Source organism: Neoarius graeffei, chromosome 14, assembly GCF_027579695.1.
Source record: "Neoarius graeffei isolate fNeoGra1 chromosome 14, fNeoGra1.pri, whole genome shotgun sequence".
NCBI classification, from domain to species: domain Eukaryota; kingdom Metazoa; phylum Chordata; class Actinopteri; order Siluriformes; family Ariidae; genus Neoarius; species Neoarius graeffei.
In genome coordinates this window covers 72435513-72457801 of record NC_083582.1, presented here as the reverse complement: position 1 = coordinate 72457801, position 22289 = coordinate 72435513, and the positions used below count along the sequence as shown (strand labels likewise).

General features: G+C 42.9%; 1 protein-coding gene across 1 annotated transcript in view; it reads right to left on the bottom strand.

Annotated features, from left to right (window-relative positions):
- Positions 1-22289, bottom strand: part of ryr2a (ryanodine receptor 2a (cardiac)) — a 589347-nt gene that overhangs the window by 236375 nt on the left and 330683 nt on the right. The window contains exons 29-31 of the mRNA XM_060940301.1: positions 8760-8934; positions 735-943; positions 64-407 (exon numbers count right to left, since the gene is read on the bottom strand). Of these exons, the coding sequence (XP_060796284.1) occupies positions 64-407; positions 735-943; positions 8760-8934 (728 nt within the window). The remainder of the gene's footprint in view (positions 1-63; positions 408-734; positions 944-8759; positions 8935-22289) is intronic.

The following is a 22289-nucleotide window of genomic DNA, read 5'->3' as shown; positions in this document are numbered from 1 at the left end:
TTCTGGATTCTTACCACTGTAACTTTAGAATCCATGTCCGATTCCACACACACACACACACACCTTTGTTTCAGTTTGGATGGTTTCTCCTGGTTGTAGTCCTTGTGGTTGTTGAACTCATCCTTGTCTTTATCCGGGCCGTTCGAACTCATGTGACTGTGAGAGCTCTTCATCAGCACCTCAAAGTCTGACACTGTCTCAAAATCTTCCAGATCTTTCTTTGGAGAGAAGAGGCTGCTGTTAGCCGGTAGAGTCCCGCCAGCGGGTTTCGTGAATCCCTCAGCGCACTCGATGGGCATGCTCAACCGGTAAAACACGATGTCAGTGTTACTGTTCTGGGACCCAAATGACCTCTGTGTGACCTTTAGGCATGGTGGACTCTCCACCGTCCCATCAATTCTCGTGACCTTTTGGAGACAGCAGATACACACACACACACAGACCACGAAACACACTCGGTATTATTTCCACTGAGCATCCTCGTAACTGGAGGAGCTATATTTATGATTAAAATACATCAAGCTGTGATGTACATCAAATAATCAATTCAATCCAAACCTAATGAAATCACATTTAATACAAATTCCAAGGATTTACATATTCATGCTGCATGAATATGTAAAACCCTCAAAGATTTGACCTGAGAGTTGTAAAAACACTAACGCCTCATGCATATGTATGTGATTTAGCTGAAAATACAGCATGTGAAATACTGTGTGTGTGTGTGTAAAGACCTCAATGTGCTCGTAGCCTGGCAGTACAGGGATGAACTGAGGCAGCCTCTTGCTGAGCCACATGGTGACGTCTCGGTTCATGTTGACGGCGAATGGCTCGTAGCCCTCCTGCAGGCCGCAGATGGTGAAGAACTTCAGAGTGCTCACGTCCTTCCCAAAGTTCATCCGGCCCACCTGACTCACGCCCAGACTGCACACCGGGATAAAACCTGTCTCACAGCGCAAGGAAAGGTGCGTTACCATGACAACATCAATGGCACACTTAGCAGTCCAACTGTAAAGAGGCATATTTAAAGGTTTTCACTGCATTTGGGAATCTGGGTCAAAATTGGCACTATATGGAATGACTGGGTGGCATTTTCATTCTGAGTCCTGGTCCAGATCATGTCTAAATTGTGGTGCTCAGGTTTAAATTAGCTCATCGCCACCGCTCAGTAATGCTATGTGTTCCAGATGGAAGTGTAATTCTTTATCTTTGGCTATCTGGACAGTGATATGGATATTAATGCCTCGTTTTGACTGCAGTGTTTGCTGTATCATAGCAACCAATAGGTGGCAATACAGTTTTCTTTTTGTAGGTGCACAGTGAACATAAAGGATTTCTTAAAGGAAGTGTTTTCTCTCTCTCACACACACACACAGCACAATTACACTGAGTTCTGGTGGATACAGATAATGGAGACGTCTCACTGGATAGAACACATTTCCTTGCGTGATGTTTTTTTTTTGCTTAAGATACAATACAGCATCGATACACGAATGAACAGTGTGATTTACTTCGAGTATTTTCGTGACTCTTGTACGGTAATTTCTTCAGTACTTGTGACATAACGTCAACGGCGACTATCTCACCATTAATAGATCATCATGCATGGCTGTCTATCCTTCTTTGTGAAGACTAATGGCATCATGAATCTTGCTAAATAAATTTTGAAAAAAATTCGCAGAAAAACGTAGCTGCCTCTGCCAGGAGGTTAAAACTTGGCCACAGAAATTGTGCGATCATAATTTAGAAAAAAGTCTGGAGTTGACAGACCACATATGTGATCTCTTTCCCAAATGTCCAGCCATATGTAGACTGGCACAGTAAATGCTTTGATTTTTCCACGATTTAGTACAGTATTACATTTTATAAGCCACCATTACAAAGCATCTCTAGGAACATTTAGCAGGCTCAGCCACAAAGCCCGAGCAGGGTGGACAGCCTGAGCTGCTCTCCATCTCCAATACCATCGTCCAGTCTCAGCTTTAATAGAAATCGCTAAAAACAGCACGTAGCATTTGAGCCTAATTAGTCATAGACATGTATTTATAAACCGAGTGGGTGTTATTTTCAGACGCAGGATTGAAAATCCAGTGGCACAGTATAATACATGAATAACTGAAATAACAAATCTGAGATTTTACACAAAAGAGAATTTTCACAGCAAGCGAGATGTATGTGTGAGTGAAAGGTAAGTGAACGTCCGTGTCCACCAGTTTCCACGGTCTCCATTTCTGAAGGGTGATTTTTAAGATTCGAGAGTGCAACAGCAGGCCAAACCTGGGATCTCGATCAACAGCCAAAATGGCAGAATCACCAAGGTTTAAAAGATTAAACCTTTTTTTTTCCTCTCCGTGCTTCCACGGAAGGTGGTCGCATTTTCTGCTCTCCCTCTCCCTCCTTTTTTTTCCCTGCTTGTGCTTCTGTGTCTTGTCTCGTCTGCTGTACTTTTTGAAGAGACTCTCCCTGCATTACTTTCTAAACTAAAAAAAGCATGGAATTGATAAACTGGTCTCCTAACGAAATTGACACAGTTTTCTTGACGAGAAGTTTGGGTTCGGGGGAACCTGTCTGTCCTGCCAGAACGTTTGCGGCTGGTTACACGATGGGCATGTGGGAGCGGTGGCGAGTCGTGTGCCTGGTGATTCTTTCTGTGGAGGACATTGAAGATATCTACCTATTCAGAACCATGATTACAGGACTTTTGCTGATTGGATTAGGCATTGCCCTGGTATATCGAGGAAATCAGACAACGGTGACAGCTGTTCAAAGCCCCACAAAGCTGCCCGATATGATTGGAGTGGTGGGCAAAGCTGTTGGCACTCGGACTGTGGACATTCAGAACTTTAACCACAAAATGGTTGTTATCTCGGAGCAGCTTTCAGCTTTGCAAGGAATACGTTTTTCGGAGATCAATTTGAATTTGAATAGAATGGACAGATATGGACGAGCGGTGTGGACGTGCAAAGACTGCGTCTGGAAAGATCAAACAATTTATATCTTATCGACATTCGGCTCCCTGAGACAGCACCGGCCTCGGTTCAGGCCGTTGCTGAGGAAACATTTCCCCCTGAAGGTCACTGCCGGGAGACACTCTTGCATTCCTTCTCTAACTTTCCGCGGTCGCCATTTTTACCCCCAGTGTGACAAGCGGGTGCGTGACCAGCGCCTTCATGGCTGCAGGAGCGGACGGCTGCTTGCTTGCGCTGGATTACCTCCTCCCCTCCCCCCTTACCCCCTACCCCTGATTCCCTCCCTTAAGTCCCGTGTTTAAAGTGTACTTGTGTTGTTGTGTGCTTATGTGCAAAGGTTTTTTTAAATCTTCCTACACTGTACTCCTGACAGGAGCATAGTGGGGGGGGGTGTTCTTTTTTTTCCTTATCTCTCCTCATGTTGTTTCCTTTTCATCTTTATCCCTGTCTTCCTGTCCTGTCTACCCTATGTCAATTGTATGTTGTATATGTACGGACAGGTTGACGGTTAATTTCGCTGGTACATGTGACTAGTGACAATAAAGGGCATCATCATCATCATCATCATTAAGAAATCTTCACAAAAAAACAAGATGAAAACCTGAAAAGACGTGATGGGTATGTGTCTTGTGCCACAGACATTTCAAGAGCAGCAAATACATCATAAGCATGCTCACAAACGCTTGGAATAACATTTTCTTTCACTTTTCATGCCATCACAGTTTCATGGCATAAACGATGACATGGAAAAACAGCGACGTCACGAAGTAGCAATTTCTGAGTCCTTGAACACATTGTTTTAAAATATGACAAAATAGAAGGCATGTTATGTGTGTGTGGGTTTCTATTATGTGGTAAAAAATAGAACTGCAGAATAAAAATGCCCCGTCATGTTTTTACAGACATAACGTGCTTAAATTGCTGCACTGATTCCAATGGGATTCGACCTGTAACAAAGAGACGGACGTCAGACAGACTACTGAGGGGAAAAAAAAAAAAAAGTCTCAGACGTTTCTGGTGTAAATTAGCCTTAGGAGCAAACCCAGAAGAGATTCTGAAATCAGGAAAGTCGCATGGTACAAAGACTGCTCAGCCATTGACTTCGGCAGGGGGAAAAACAAGCTCAACATACGGTACACACTGTTTTCTAATAGGACAGAATAAAGGCAACATGCTTACACGTATGCAGCTAGCACCACTTTTTTGATTTTTACAATCATTCAACGATGAATGCATAACTTGTATAAACTAAGTTTTATGACAGATGAGTCACATGAACTTTGTTAAAACGTACACAGTTCATCTGACATTAACTGTTATGGGCGAAACGATACACTCCAGTCGTGATTCAATTCAATTCACAATAAAAGCGTTACGATTCAATTACATTTTATTTTCAGAATATATTGAAATTTTGAATAAAGACCAGCTATGACTGAAAAGACTCCTGCGTATTTATGTCTGTATCAAACTAAATGAATCAAAAAGTGCCAAGAACAGGGGTTTAATATTTTAAACAAAACGTACTACAGGTTCACCACGTCTTAAAAATAAAATGATTAATAAATAAATGTACAAATTCTCCCAAAACTTTGAGGAAACCAGTGTTTCCAGGCAAAACGAACCTTGCCCGGCAGCACTTATTTTATACCTATATGTTGATAATGGTAATATTTCTCAATCATCAGCTGTCAGGTCATGGTCCTATGAAAATCCATGACCTTGAGTTTGACATTTAAAAGTCATTCAAGGTCAAAGATCATGGTGCCAAATGAAAGGCCATGTGGGAGTTCCTATATGCTCATAATAGTAAACGTTTGTCTATCGACAGCCATTTTTGAGTTATAATGGAACGTGTTAGTTTGACCGAAAGGTTGACCTTTCCGGTGACCTTGACCTTCACCTTGACCCGATTACTGCAAAAATTTAATCAGGTAAGCTATGGGCCATTGCCCACCTACCCTGAAAATTTGAAGTCAATCGGTGCAACTGTCTAGATGCTAGATTGGTAACGGGCAAACACAAACAAACAAACCGTACTGATTACAATACCTCGCCCTGCTTACTCCGTTACGGACGAGGTAACAAAGTCTCTGACTGGGGCAAAACAATCAATTGAAACATAACGACTCAAGACTCCACTTCCCAGAGCTCGCAGTGGCCTTCGAATATGGCCTCCGTGAACTACAATAACCATACTGCACGTCACCGCTCTCAGTCTCCAGAGTACTGATTAACACACACACCTGTCCCTGATCACAGCCTCATCACTGCTCACTATAAAAGGACTCTCAGTGGACGTTACGATTGCGAAGTAAACGCTGTGTTCCCTTGCCTGACTTCAACGAGCTTTGATCTAGTTTTGTGTTTTTTTTTCTTTCTGTCTTTACGTTTGATATCCTGTTTGTGCCTCGCCTGACCATTGCCTATTTACAGACTCTGCCTTTGTTTATAGATTTGGATTTGTTTGCCAGCCTTGCCTTAAAACCGCGAGTTGGCCGAGTGGTTAGTGTGTCTACCTTTCGACCGGGAGATCATGAGTTCTACTCGCGGTCGGGTCATACCAAAGACCATCATAAAAATGGTACCTACTACCATCTGGCAAAGTACATTGCAATACAGATGCAAGTGGGGAAGTCAAACTCTCGCGGTTACCAAAGGACTGGCCCCTCACTGTAACCCTAGCTGTATCGGCGAGAGGCCGAGGGCTATTGAAATGGAGATCGGCGCCGCACCCATACGCCTTCAAGAGTTGGTCAGTACTGGGACAGAAGACTGCCTGGGAAGACCAGATTCTGGCGTGAGAGGGACTTTGACTTCTTTGACTTGCCTTAATAAAACTCTCCACTGCTTTTACATCCATCGGTCACCTTCGTACCCGACATGAAGCAGTACCTGAGGCATCATTTTAACTGGAAATAGAGCTTCAAAGTCGACTAAACTGCAGTTTGAAAGCTACTGAAGAGCTTTTTTTTTCAGTATTGTGATGACTTCTGGTAATGATGCAGGTTCTCCAAGAAAGAATGCAATCATATGACCAGCATGATGTATATATTCAAACTCTGCTATTGCATTAACTGATAGATTTCACCGATGTCATTTGCAAGTATCCATGATGCATGTCGTGACATTTTTGAATCACGGTGCATCGTTACACCTGTATTAGTCACACTAGATTAATATGGAAGGAATTCTGGTAAATTACGTTGTGTTAGCGGGGGAGTGATTGAGCACCAGCTGTGCATGGGAGGAGAAGTCAGAGAGTACAAGCGGGAAATGAACGATTGGCTACACCTGTGGGTAATTAACGAGACACTAATACTATATATCATCTCATCTCATTATCTCTAGCCGCTTTATCCTTCTACAGGGTCGCAGGCAAGCTGGAGCCTATCCCAGCTGACTACGGGCGAAAGGCGGGGTACACCCTGGACAAGTCGCCAGGTCATCACAGGGCTGACACATAGACACTACATATATATATATATATATATATATATATATATATATATATATATATATATATGTGCATGCTAGACAGAAAGAGCTGGTGTGGAATGGTATGATAATACAGACAGCAACCAAATGAGTGTCAATTTTGAGTTCTATTTTCATGTTTTAATTATATGTTTTCTATTTTTGAAATATCCATGATGAAAAGCATAGACCAAAAAGAGAAAAACACATGACCTCTCCCCCCTCACACATACCAGGGTGGCATATACATGCAGACATTGAAAAGTTATTTCAACAAAATTATCCATAGTTTGTACTGCATATTGTGTCCATGAAAACCAACACCGAGAAATCACTCATTTTGAACATTAACCCTCTGGGGTCGAGAGCTTCGCCGGTGAAGCTCGGCAGGTTTAGAATGAGTAGGTCATGTATTTAGATAAATATCTTTGCAAATTTTTATCATACAAGCATGATAAACATATTGACAGAAACTTTACACTTTCCTATGTGCCCACTGCCAAATAATATTACATTAGTTTTAAATTACTTAAATTAGATTAAACATAAAACTCGTCACCGTACTCAGTCACACTGGAGTCGGAGTCCTGAGCACCTACTTATTCACGTGGTAATGGTATGATCATAACTTTCACACTTTTGGTTTCAATTGGCTTCTTTCTCACAGTGGGAACGCCCACTGTAAACAGGATAAATTCTGTCAGCCACAGTTTAGGCTCCCTGTTTGGAGGTAAAACTTGTTGCGAGATGGCACGGCGATTTGATGTTCAGGAGGCGCTTCGGATGATTCGGGACAATGATTCAATTTCAGAACAGCAATTCAATTCATGATTCAGGACAGCGATTCAGTTCAATCTTGAGAACTGCGACACTGATGATGAGCGGTGACTTTTCGAACTTCGACTCGATCCAACTGAACATCAACTCGAATAAGTGTAAATATTTCTTCTACTTCTTATGAGCATATTGGTTGATATGCGTGTGGTGTACCGCCACTTGTTTGCTCACTTTTCTTCTTCGTCTTTTCTGGCACGCTAATGATTTTGGCATGCTCTGACGTTGCTGTCAATTTCAACAAATCTAAGCAGTATTTTCAAAGTCATATGACTTTTTTGTATTCAGCACAAGTTCAGCTACAATAATATCTATGTAGTATGTATGTCATGACTGTACTTAAAAAAAACAAATGAAGCTGTTGTAAAAAGCAGTTTTAGAACTGTGTTGGAATGTGTGAAAAAACATGACCTTACCCATTGTGATGAATCGTTTTGATCACTTGACCTGATGGGATTAAGAATTAGCAGTGGGAGAGGTTTTCACTCTTCTCATTGAATGGAATGGAATTTTTTACTCTCCTCATTGAATACCCCTGTCACTGCCAACCCTTTATCCCAAAACAATAGGACATACGTTTTTTGATGGCCAGTTGATTGTCCAAATCAGTGGAGCAGATTTAAGTTTTTTGTGCTTGATCCATTCCTAAGACTGAACAGAATCACCTCAAGTGACCAAAACAGTTCGTCACAATGGGTAAGGTGATGTTTTTTCACACATTCCAACACAGTTCTAAAAATGCTTTTTACATCATCTTCATTTATCTGTTTTTTTTTTTAAAAGTACAGTCATGACATCCAGACTACATAGATATTATTGTAGCTGAACTTGTGCCGAATACAAAAAAAGTCATATAACTTTGAAAATACTGCTTAGATTTGTTGATATTGACATCACCAGAGCATGCCAAAATCATTAGCGTGCCAGAAAATACCCTCAGACCCCAAAGGGTTAATAGGTGTAAATTATGAACAGATTCAAGTGGAATATGGAAAGAACTGGAAGAAAGGGTGCATATTTAATAAACATGAAATATATCTGAAGCAGCTATAAACAGAGCAGCAATATTTCATACAGAATCGCTACCACCTTCCCAACCATGAAAAATGTATTATTTTTCCAGCGTAGTAAAATTCATTTTAATTAAATTACCACATTTCTGCCATCAGCATGGTGAAGTCACACTTCAATTTACTTAGAACTCAGAGAGAATATAATCCACGCATAGAGATGAGCAATTGAGAGCTGTGTTTAGTATTCCAGCAGTAGCTCTGTGGCAGCTCTGTAATGGAAAATTACAACCTTCCAATCATTCATTCAAACCTTAACCACTGAGCTACCACTGCCCCATAACTTCTCACCCACTCGCAGATTACTTTTTTATTCATGCATTATCCATAACCACCTGTGCTACTGATTTTTTTCCTATTCATTTTCTCTCTCTCTCTCTCTCTGTACATGGATAGAATTGTTACTAACCTTCCCAGACCTCAAAGTCCTTAAATGCAAGTTCAGAGCCCGAGTCGTCCAGCAATACCTCTCCATTCAGTGTGAACATCATGGTGTGCTCGTTCAAGTCCACCATGCAGCCTACAACATCTCCAGGCAGCCATGAACGCCCAAAGTGCTCGTTCCCCTGGTGCCATCTCTGGGCCTGGAGATAATATATACACCGATTAGAGATAAGAGCTCATACTGTAATAAAGGGCATCAACAGAAGTGAATTTAAATTATACATTTACTTTGACAAGTCATTGCAACATACATTCTCTTCCTTATCTGCTGCTCTCATACACCCACCTGGCCACCTCTACAGCTCGCACTGATTTTGATTCTGATGATGATGATGATGATGATGATAAGGGCTCTCCTTGGCTGTTAAATTTGCTTTTTTCCAGCCATCAGTAATCCTACTCCTTTCTACATTTCTCTCATGCACACACACTCTCTTGCGCTCTCTTTGCACCTGAGCCTATGAGCACTGAGTCACTCTGGCTGAAATGGAGAGGCAGCTGGGGGAAATAACAGCCTCTGTGTTCACTTATACATACTGTACTCAGTTTACAGCTATCATGAGCTTCACACGCTGCCATCAAATAAAGCTTCAGAACATGGTCAGAGACAAGTGGGAGAACAGGATATTTTAAACCTCAGTATCAAAATGTAAATTATTTTTATATGAACAATTCCAAAGACTTCTATGAGAAGAAGAAAATCAAGGAATCACAATACCGTGCCCAAAACAGAGATACCGAGGATCCGCCCTGGAGCCAGGCCAGGGGAAGGACCCAGTCAGGCCTTTATCCATGGGACACATCTAGGCTCAGCCCGAAAGAGCCACATGGGTCCACCCTGCTGTGGGCCCACCACAGGAGCCAAAAGGGGTCTGGTGGTTTGTGGACTGGGCAGTAGCCAAAGGTGGGGGGCCTTGGTGGTCCAATCCCTGGCTGCCGAAACTGGCTTTAGGGACATGGAATGATAACCCTCTGGTAAGGAAGGAGCCTGATCTCGTGTGGGAAGTTGAGAGATACCGGCTAGATATAGTCAGGGTCACCTCGACACGTAGCATAAGTTCTGCAACCAATCTCCGGAAGAGGGGCAAGACTCTATTCCACTCTGGAGTTGCCCTGGGTAAGAGATGATGACAGGTGTGGGTTTACTTCTAGCCCATCGGTTTGGTGCTTATTCACTCGAGTTTTCTCTGGTGAATGAGAGGATCGCTTTCCTGTGACTTTGGGTCAGGAACGGGCTCTGACTATTGTTTGCATTTATGTGCCGAACACCAGTTCAGAGGACTGCAAGAAGGCCGGATGGCCTTCTTGCAGTCCTTGGATCCGGCCTTCTTGCAGTCCTTGGGTGGGCTGCAAAAATGCACTCCCTTTGAGAAGTCTCTTTTTTGACAGGGACTTCAATATCCATGTGGGCAATGACAGCAAAACCTGGAGGGGAGGGATTGGGAGGAACGGCCTGCCTGATCTAAACCCGAGCTGGGTTTTGTTGTTGGACTCCTGTGTTAAATCACAGTTTGTCCATAATGAATACCATGTTTGAGCAGAAGAGTGTTCATAAGTGCACCTGGAACCAGGACACCCTAGACCATAAGCCAATAACCAATTTTGTAGTCGTGTCATCAGATCTGCAACCATATGTCTTGGAAACTCAAGTGAAGAGAGGAGCTGAACTGTCAATTGAACACCACCTGGAACAGGAGGACGCCGGACAGGCCTGATCCAACCAAATGTATAATGAGGGTGGGCTAGGAGCATTTGGCAGAGGCTTCTGTCCAGGAGATCTTCAAAACTCACCTCCAGCAGAACTTCTACTGTATTCCGAGGGAGGTTGGGGACATTGAGTCTGAATGAACAATCTTCCACACCTCCATTGCTGAGGCACCTGTACAGAGCTGCAGCCATACAGTTGTTGGTGCCTGTTGTGGCGGCAACCCCCGAACCTGGTGGTGGACACCAGTAGTAAAAGGAGCCATCAAGCAGAATAGGAGTCCTATCTAGCTTGGTTAGCTTATGGAACTCTGGAGGCAGCTGACCGATACTGGCAAGCTAAACAGAATATGGCTTTGGCACTTGCAGAAGCAACTAGTGTAGGATGGTGTGGAAGGAGTTTGGTGAGGCCATGAGGCATGACTTTCGGTTGGCCTCAAAGAAATTCTGGCAAACCATCAGATGGCTCAGGAGGGGGAAGCAGGGTTTATTTTTTTTTGCTCATTCTGTATACAGTGTTGCTGACTTCAACTGAGGACATGGTCAAATGGTGGAAGTAATACTTTGAGGATCTCCTGAATCCCACTGACACCGCTTACACAGAGGAAGCAGAGTAAATGCACTCAGAGGAAGACCCTCCCATCACTAGGGCTGAGGTAACTGAGGTGAGAAAACTCCTCTGTGACAGAGTCCCAGGGGTGGATGAGATTCACTCCAAGTTCCTGAAGGCTGTAGATGTTGTTGGGCTGTCTTGGTTGACATGCCTTTTCAACACTGTGTGGCGGTCAAGGACAGTGCCTCTGAATTGGCAGGCTGGGGTGGTGGTCCTCTTTCTTCAGAAAGGGGACTGGTGAGTGTGTTCCAAATTTAGGGGTATCACACTGCTCAGCCTGCCTGGGAAGGTCTATGCCAGGGTGCTGGAGAGGAGAGTCTGTTCATCAGCTGAACCTCAGATTCAAGAGGAACAATGCAGTTTTCATCCTGGTCATGCAACGCTGGCAACCAGCTCGATAACCTCACAAGGGTACTGCAGGGTGCATGGGAGTTTGCCCAACCAGTCGACATGTGCTTTGTGGACTTGGAAAAGGCATACAACTGTTTCTCAGGGTGACCTTAACTTAACTTTATTTATTTATATAGTGCACTTATGCACAGCTCAAGGCACTTTACAACAATATAAATTACAATAAATACATAAATCATTCAACTGGCATAATTATGAAATACTAAAAAAACCAAATACTAAATACATACAATCCTAAAATTCTACAACCCTAAAAAGTTTATAGAAACCAGGAATGACCATCTAAAAATTGCTGAAAAAATAGGTTTTCAAAGCCTTTTTAAAATTAACTAAACCATTTATCTTGCGTATTGAAATCGGTAACTTGTTCCATAGTCTTGGTGCACAAACCGAGAATGCTCTGTCCCCATAAGTCTTTGTAAATGATCTCAGTTCTACAAGCAGTTCATTACTACTGGATCGTAAAGATCTAGCATGCACGCGGCAATAATTTAGCTGATCTGCCAAACAGCTGGGGGGATATCCCATTAAGTGATTTGTAAACTAATAATAATATCTTAAAATTAATTCGGTATTGAACTGGGAGCCAGTGAAGCTCCTTAAAAATTGGAGTGATGTGCCGGAATTTACTGACTTGACAAACTACTCTATACTCTTTATAACCTCCACAAGGGGCGAGGTGTACAGTAAATACAGTACGGGTCCTAAAACGGACCCTTGAGGCACTCCAACCATAAGGTCCTGCACTGTAGCTCTCAAGCCATTGATGCTGACAAACTGTGATCACTCAGAGAGGTAGGACCGGAACCATTGCAGCACATTCCCTGTAATGCCAAACGACTTGTGGTTAACGGTGTCAAAAGCTGCCGACAAGTCCAATAAGAGAACAAAGACATTCTCGCCCTTGTCCAGTGATCGCATGATGTCATTTGTAACAGTGAGAAGTGCCGTCTCAGTGCTATGAAAGATCTTATAGGCTGATTGTAGGGGTTCATATAGATTATTCTCAGTAAGATTCAGCTGCCCAAAGACTGACTTTTCTATCAATTTTGATAGAAATTTCAAAGCACCTGTGGTGGGTGCTTCAGGAAAGTGGGTTACCAGGCCTGCTACTATGGGCCATTCGCTCTCTGTATAAACAGAGTGAAAGCTTGGTTCACAATGCCAGCAATAAGTCTTGTTCCCAGTGGGTGCTGACTCCACCAGGGCTGCCCACTGTAATCGATTCAGTTCATAACTTTTATGAGAATCAGAATTAGGGTAATACGAGAATTATCACCAAGTCTGTGACCATGGTTTTTATTTAAAAAATGTCAATTGCCTGCTCTGAGCTGGGGTTGAGTTGTTGCTTCAAGTAGAAGACTCCAAGTCTCATGGGTCTTGTTCACAAGTGGGGGAAAAATTGAGCAGCAGATTGATAGGCAAATCGGTGCAGCATCTTCAGTGATGCAGAAGCTGTACCTGTCTGCAGTGGTGAAGAGAGAGCTGAACCAAAAGATAAAGCTGTCAATTTACTGGTCGATCTTTGTTCCTACCCTTACCCGTGGGCACAAGCTGTGGGTAGTGACCAAAAGAACAAGTTCGCAGATGGCAGCCATGGAAATGAGCTTCCTCTGAAGTGTATCTGGGCTCAACCTTAGAGACAGGGTGAGGGACTCAGACATTCATGAGGCACTCAGAGTAGAGCCTTGCTCCTCTGCATTGAAAACAGCCAGCTGGGCTGGTTCAGGCATCTGACTAGGATGCCTCCAGGAGGCCTTCTAGGTGAAGCTAGAGAGACTATTACCCTGTCCACACTAGGGATTTTGTACCGATACGATACTACTTTCGTACTGCAACACCTGCCCACACTAGCAACTATACCGGTACTGTAGCGGTATAACTGTATCAGTACGAAACCCACAAATGTATGGGTTTCGTACTGGTACAGTATCGGTACTGTAGCGCTTCGCTGTAGTGTGGACAGATGAAGCGGTTCTGTATCGATACAAATATAATGCGCATGCGCAATGAACCATTCCTACTTCTTCGCTGAATAAAATAGTGAAGAACGGAGATTCGTTTTCTTTGTTTCTTTCTCAACTGCCTCGCGCGTTTTATACAATTCGACTGAATAAATGACCACCAGAAATACAGACTGTACATTGACAACAAAAAAGCACACACGTTGTTTCATCCGCCATATTCTCGGAAGGAAGTTACTCGGTAACCACGGAAAGATTTCGCGCACGCGCATTTCAACTACCGTGAAAGAAAACCGCAAACATTTCTCGCTAGTGTGGACAGATGCACTAAACTGTACCGGTATACTTTGTATCGATACAGTTATACCACTATCGTACCGGTATATATGTGAACACAGCTTATATCTGTTGTTTGGCTTGGGAACACCTCAGTATCCCTTCAGAAGAGCAGGAGGAGGTGGCCAAGGAAATGGAGGTCTGGGCATCTCTGCTTAAACTACTGCCCCATGACCTGAATAAGCAGTGGAAAATGGAGCGATGAACAATAGAAATGCGCTAGACAACATTTAGTTTAGAAATTAGGCCTGGGCGATAAAATGATGTGATATGCACCATCGATAGACACTTCATCAATAGCAAGAAGAAAATTGTTTGATAGAACGTTCAATAGTTTAACTTCAATACATTCAATGCAAACCACCAGAATAGCACACAACAAATACTCAAAGTTCAGTTGAATGAACAAACCCCAAGTGTGCTCCCTCCCTTGCTCATAAACAGCTTATAATGGAGTGTGACACGTAAACAGCCACACGTTTAATAGGTGTATGGTTCGGCTACATATGTGACACAACGTCAGAAAGAACGTGGAGTGAGAAAATGAGCAGTGTTTCCCACAAGTCTTAAATATGTCGTGGCAGCCGGCAGAAAGGGCCGGTGTTCTGATAAATTGTCCTACACGTCAATGCGTCCTACAAAGCCCCACTGCGCATGCGCAGAGCACAAAACGTCATTTCTTGGCATTTGAACAGATTTCTGTCCTACATCAGCTGTGCTATAAACGGTGCAGAATAAACGGTGCAGATTAACGGCGTGCATTCAATCTTTACTACTTAATCTAACATAATGCTGATTTCTAACCATTGCATGAGTCTTGCAATACATCTGAAATATCTCATTTATTAATGTAAAAGCATATTCTGATGGGGTCATATGAGTTGTCAGAACGTCCTGCGGCGTCAATTGAATTGTAATAACGTCCTACACTCATCTTAATAGAGCAAATGGTACTTGTGAATAGTGACAAAAAAACCTTAATTCTACATATTCTGACAGGGTCAATTGAAGAGTCAGAGCGTCCTAGATTCATATGAATGTAAAAGCATATTCTGACGGAGTCGTTTGAATTGTCAGAACGTCCTACATTCATATGAGTTCTGACAGGGTTGGTGGACGCTGTATCAGTGTAGAAGCTGTTCTTTGCAGAGGGAAAAACCGCGAACTATGACTAAAAGTTCAAGTTGAATCACACTGTAGGATTTCCTGCAATGTAGGACTGCTCGACAGACATGTCTGACATCCCCTCCTACCGTAGGACGCTTCGCGGATGTAGGACCGTTGCTCTGCTTGCGTGGACTGAAATCTGCTTCGAGGAGGTCGCCTGCGGGTGGTTCTCCACTATAGTTGCAAATTAGTGTCACCTCACTTAACAAGTACTCTGAGACCAGGCCTTTAAATAAAATCAGGGTGTCTGTGTTCATATGCTTTCCTATTGATGATAAAAATTAATTGATATTAAATTGTATCCACTCAAATATAATAGTGTTGGTAGAATTTTTCATTGGAAGTACCCAAGGGGGTCCAAAATGCGTGTCTCATACATCCCAGAAGGAAAATAAACCCTTGCTGAAAAATATTTAATGGTGTTATTATTTTGTGTCACCCATTTAAATATGATCAATATTGTCCATGCAGCATGAAGAAAAGCACATTTTGAAAATATTTCCAATACTAGACAGGGACACTCTAACGAGTGCAAACCCCGCCTTTTCCCTATTAAAATACATTGGGCGAAAATTTCGAAGTTCTGCCATGACCTTGACCTTTGACCTCCAAAATTTAATGGTTTCCTTCCTGGGTGATTGGCAACACATGTACAAAATTTGGCCCAAATCGATCCATTGGTTCTTGAGATATCTTGCAGACACACAGACAGACACACAGATTCGTTACATATGTGTACATTCGTTACACACACAGACTGACGCAGGTGAAAATAATAACCCCTCCGACTACTGTCGGCGGGGTTAACTAGTCAGAAATTTTCCCGCCAAGAAATTGATTTTTGGTGTCCCAAGTAATTAAGTCAGTACACTAACAGTACTAACTACTAGAGACACCTGGGGAAAATGGACAGAACTATTCTAATGAGATGACTGCAGTGCATTGTGGGAATCCCACAAGTTCAAGGGAGGGAAACATTGAATTTCATATTGTGGTAGTTTTCCAGCATTGTTCAGGTTTGTATGGCAATTTTTAACAGAATTTATAATAGCAGTCAATACACTAACACTTCTAGAATGATGTAGGCCCAGCTTTGTCATGAAAACATGTTTGTGCCATGAATGTGAGTGAGAAGACCTTTCAACTAGACTACAATGCACAGGCATCATATACACATCTGCACCCTGGTGACCAGATGATGAACTATTTGTCCGTACACTAATGGCCCTTTTCCACTACCCTTTTTCAGCTCACTTCAGCTCGCTTCAGCCCGACACGGCTCGCGTTTCGACTATCTAAGAACAGCACGACTCAGCTCGCTTCAGCCCTGCTTAGCACCCAAAACTCGCACGGTTTTGGAGTGGGGCTGAAGCGAGCCAAACCGAGCCGAGTGGGGCTAGGGGCATGAGGAGACACTCCCCTGTGCACTGATTGGTGAGGAGGAGTGTCCTCACATGCCCACACACGCCCCGCGAGCACGCTGGGATCTGTAAACACCGTAAACCCGGAAGAAGGAGAATTACGAGAATTAAGAAGCCTTATGCGCCTCGCCTCATCTATACGCTCTTGCCAGTATCTGTTGGCGTTGTCGGTGACAACAAGCCACAGCACCAAGACCAGCAACACTAACGACTCCATGTCCTCCATGTTTATTGTTTACTATCCGGGTTGTGAGACTACCGCTTAAAAGCTCACTGATGTCACTGTTTGCGCCGCCTAACGACATCACGTGACGTCCACCCACTTTCGCTAACTCCACCCAATGTGTCCACCCACTTCCAGCCAGCACGGTTCAGCGCGGTTGTAGTCGAAATGCAACTCCAACAGCCCCGCTCAGCTCGACTCAGCCCGACTCAGCACGGCACGGCTCAGCCCGACTCAGCACCGCACGGCTCAGCCCGACTCAGCCGCGTTGGTAGTGGAAAAGCGGCATAACAGTCCATACACTAACACCGGGGTCTGTTTGTGTACTGACTATTGTGTTAGTGTATTGACCAATTTGATAGGATGACAGTTTGATGTCTCTCGATCCCTTTTGTCAGCCTACTAGTATATAGGCCTATACCTAGTACATGTATCCTACCAGGATATCTTTAAAGGTTTTCTGATTAGGCCTAGTCAATTTCTGAGAGTGTCTGTGTACTGACTTAAAAATTTGAACTTGCCCCTCCCCCCCCGTACTCACCTTTTACAAACTGTTAATTTTACTTCCAGCTTCCCCTACTTACTACCTGGTTGAATGATTGATCTTTACTGTTCTGCTCAAATAATCAACTTCGTTGTCTTATTTTTGAACGTCAGTACACAAACATGCTGTCAGTACACAAACGCTGCACTCTTTTAATGCATATATTTATTGTTCTATTGTGATAAATTTTCATTTTCAAATAGAATTATTTATAATAAGGCCCAGATTTGTAATTGGGGTCAATTACATTTTGATTTTGGTCAGAGATTATGGATTTATTAGGCATTTCAGAGACCTGTTTGTGTACTGACAGAGACAAGGGCAACCTTGACCTTGAAATGACCTTGACCTTTGACCTTGAATTTTGCCATATCGAGCAATAAGAAGATACTTTGATAAAACTCCAAAATTGGCGACCAGAATTCTGCCTTATGAACTTATCAGTTTGCTCAAGGTCCATATCCCAATTTGCAACTATAGTGGAGAACCACCCCCGCGCTGCTCAGTAAATCATGCATGCTATCAGTGACAACCACAGGCTTCAGAAATATGGACTCTTTTTATTTCATTGATGACTTAATTATGTTTTGGGCTTGCAAACACGGAAAAGAAGCACAAAAAGGAAAATCTGTCTATTAATTAATGTTACTGACATGAAAATAGAATGACCACATGTGCACGGAACATTTAATGCCTTATTAACAATCAGTTAAATAGGCTAGGGGAAAAAAAAAAGAGCTATTACAAAGCCAATGCGCTGACTAGACTCAAGCGCTCCCTGTTGCCATGGAAATCTTGACAATAGCACATAATGTGCAGAGTGATTAAGACTGAAAAAGTTCTCCGTTCATGTGGTTGGCTCGTTGGACAATCATTCCACCATAACACAGGTCCTTTTAGGCCCTGTCCACACGGCAACGGATTCAGGTGAATCTGATCAAATTCTTTATCGTTTCGGCCTGGCGTCCACACGGCACCGGCGTTTTGGGTGCCCCAAAACGATATTTTTTGAGAACGGGTTCCACAGTGGAAAAATCTGGCAACGGCGCCGTTGCGAAGTCATCTGGATGAGTAGAACGGATTTGTTTATGATGACGTCACAACCACATGACTAGAACAAGCAGCACTCTCGCTGTTTTGTATGAACCACTGCATTGCATTCACTTTTGTAGACAGCTTTTCTTTTAAATAAACAAGTAACTGAACCGTTTCTTGAATTTCTTTTTTTTATTGGATAAGACTGCTTTTCAAAATGGTCACACACAATATAAAAAGTTATATAAAAATGCTTTTCAAAATGTTCACACACAATAAGAAAATGAAGTTATATAAAACTATGGACACTAATAAAACTAATTTGTACACACAGAAGGCACGATTTCCTCGCGTAGTCGCAGCCATCTTCTTCTTGTTGTTGTGTGCTTGTTCCTGTGAGTGCTTCACGCCGGGTAGAAGAAGGGGTTTATGCGCATGCGTCCTACTTCTTCTATTGTTCTGGTGTCTCCGATGGGACCGTCTTACAGCGCACGTAGAGGTGTGGCATGTGCATTGCATCGTTTTCAGCAAGCGTTGCGTTGCCATATGTACCTGATATTTTACTGATCCGTCGCCCATGTGGACGCGATATTTTTTTTACCCGCTAAAAAAAAATAAAAAATCTCGTTGCCGTTGTCGTGTGGATGTAGCCTTAGACCCCGTTCACACGTAGCCGGGTATCTGCTAAATCGAAGATATTTTTCTACGTTTTGGCCTGTCATCCACATGAAGACACATCAAAAATGAATATTTAAAAAAACTCCGGGCAAAGTGAAGATTTTTGAAAACTCCGTGTATGCCTTTTCGTGTAGACAGAGATAACCGGAGTTTTGCGTTTTAGAATGTCACAATCTGCCCTGACGTCAAACGTGCAACCTTTGTTTACTGCAGAAGCCAGATTAAGCATGGACTTAAGCTAGCCGCACACTACGGCGATCCACGCGGTACCGAACCGACCTATTTCAGAGCCGACTCCCGACAGGGCACGCACATATCCCCCGACTGTTGACGAGTGCAGGCGCGATTGAAGCGACACGTGACAACTTAATAGCTTTGTGATTGGCTACTGGATATAGTTACTGTTAAATCCAACACTTGAAGATGCTACAGGCTGAATTACAAATGACACAACACGGAATATGTAGCGCACTATCTAGGCTGCATGAGCTATTATTCCCAACCTTAAATAGTGCACTTATATAGGGGAGTTAAAGCGATTTGGAATTCAGCCACACAACTTGAGCAGAGTGGCTTTCCAGCCCACTGTGTCTATGGATAAAGCTTCAGTCTATGGAATTACAGTGTATACCTGCATTAGGTGCTACCAACACGTATTTCTCGCGCTAGAAATTGTGTTTAATGATGTCACGTGTTATATGCGAAAGATATGATTGGCTGTTGCTAGCGACTCTCGCCGATCAGTCTGGCTCCCGATTAGTTTTTCGAATCGGCTGTGAGATGAGTCGGTACCATCGAAAACTAGTCTTTACGCCTGACTCGCGACTTCAGTTGGCTCGGTACGCTGAAAATCGGCGTAGTGTGCGGCTAGCTAAAGAGTAATGGATCGGAGTAGTGCCTTGAAAGCGTTAATTATTGTGCAGGTGCTATTTACATGTTTAATTTTAGAAGCCCAACTACTGCTCCAAGAGCACAGGCGATGTGATTAGGGGGGAGGATTTGGGGAAATAACCATCTACAGGTTTGGAATGCTTATGAATGTGATTGAAAACGCAGATGTTCGGTTATGTGTGGAAGGGATTTTTTTCGAAGACGAGGTGGTGTGGATAAAACATTTTTATAAACGGAGGGGGGGGAATGTTCGGTTTTAAAAATACCCGGCTACGTGTGTACATGGCATTAGAGATACAGTCCATTATGCTCGGTATTATTTCTCTATTGATCACAGAAAATTCTCATTCTTCATACTTATTTGCTAAAAATGGGTCACCAAATGTACTTACTCAGGTGGGCCACCTGAGTAAAGTCTGCGTGTGGGAAATACTGCAAACGATAACGGAATGGTTGATAAAAGTAAGGTGTTTAAATTCAAAATGGTTCAAACTTTTTCTCCAGGCAACTGTTAAAAACAGGTCATTAAAAATCACCAATAATTATTGATATCGACTGAAAAGAAACATTATCATGATGAATTTGCAGCTATATAGCCAAGCTCTATTAGAAATACGTACAAGTTCTTTTTTTATTTTAGAAAAAACGAGTAATAAAACACACTGCATTCAATAAAATATTCTTGGAAGCAGACATCACTGATGGAACGAATATTAATCTTTGACACGTCGGGGAGAACAAGGAGACTTGGGACAAGGTTTCAGCTTTTGTGTGAAATTCTTTGCAGGTAACGGTCACACTGATATTCCATGAGATACGGGACATTATATTGGGAGACTTGGGGCATAGTGGAGAGACATGGAACAAAAATAAAAACAGCTAGGCCTACATGCTTAATTTTATTTAGTATCAAAACTTGTACCATATGAACTGTATGAACACACAATGCTGGTACAGCGATAGAAAAAATGTCAGTTTACCCAAAATCTGACTCGATAAAACCGTTCCGTTCTCAAGAAGGAATGAAATAAAGCTTAATCCTCATGCAGGTACACACCCACATTTTTAACAAAAAAATTTAAAAATTTTATAATTGTAAATCACAAGAAAAAAGCCTGTAACACGATGAACTGTCCCTACTCTCCCTATTTGGACATTTTGAAAATCTCATCTCATTATCTCTAGCCGCTTTATCCTGTTCTACAGGGTCACAGGCGAGCTGGAGCCTATCCCAGCTGACTACGGGCGAAAGGCGGGGTACACCCTGGACAAGTCGCCAGGTCATCACAGGGCTGACACATAGACACAGACAACCATTCACACTCACATTCACACCTACGCTCAATTTAGAGTCACCAGTTAACCTAACCTGCATGTCTTTGGACTGTGGGGGAAACCGGAGCACCCGGAGGAAACCCACGCGGACACGGGGAGAACATGCAAACTCCGCACAGAAAGGCCCTCGCCGGCCACGGGGCTCGAACCCGGACCTTCTTGCTGTGAAGCAACAGCGCTAACCACTACACCACCGTGCCGCCCACATTTTGAAAATAAATAAATAAATAAATAAATAAAGGGTGGGACATTAATGCGTTAATTAAGATTAATTAATTTCAAACAAATTAATTCGTTAAAAACATTAACGCATTTCATCGCAGTTTGCATGTCAAACAACCCGGAACCGTTGTTAGTGCACCGTGTTATGGTGCGACAAATATACTGACGCACACAGTTCCAGTTACTGTACAGCAATGGAGCTTGAAAGCGCGCCGGGTCTGCTGGACGGTAAATTTATATTCAAAAAAACGACCCGATGGAACTGTTGATAAAACCACAGTTTATTGCAAACTGTGCAGAAAGGAGTTTGCTTATCACAGAAGCTCGTCAACTTTACGGTACCGTTTAAATGCCAAGCATGTCACCACGATTACTGAAACAGCTGCAGCTCGAGGTAGCAGTTCTGGTCAGCAGTGCAAACTCGAAGAAATGGCTGGATTCCAGAAGAAAATGAGCAGGGCAACGTCGGAAAATTTAACGAACACGCTGGCCAAGTGGATCGCCCTGGACTGCAGACCGCTATCGGTGGTAGAAGACAAGGGTCTACGAGATGTATTGCAAATTGCGGCGTGTGATCCAGAAGGTAACAACTAAAATGGTTAGTAAAATGGCACTGAAACTTTAGTCTCTTCAATTTTGGACAGGGACCTTACCTTTGTTTACTATTTTGAAATGAAATGCAATTTGTTTTTTCCAAGACACTTTTTAAAGCCACTTAAACCTTAGTCTCTTCAGTTTTGGACAGGGACCTTACCTTTGTCTACTATGGAGCACTTGCATGTGACGTCACAGCCGATCCAGATTGTGACAGACGCCATCTTGTCGGTCAAACGCCATATTTCCGCCTTCTACTTCTACCTTTTCTTCTGGAAAACCCTATTATATACAATTCTACTACAACGGCTGCGGCTACAAGCTCTCCCTACCTGTGCACGTTTTTTATGTTTTTTG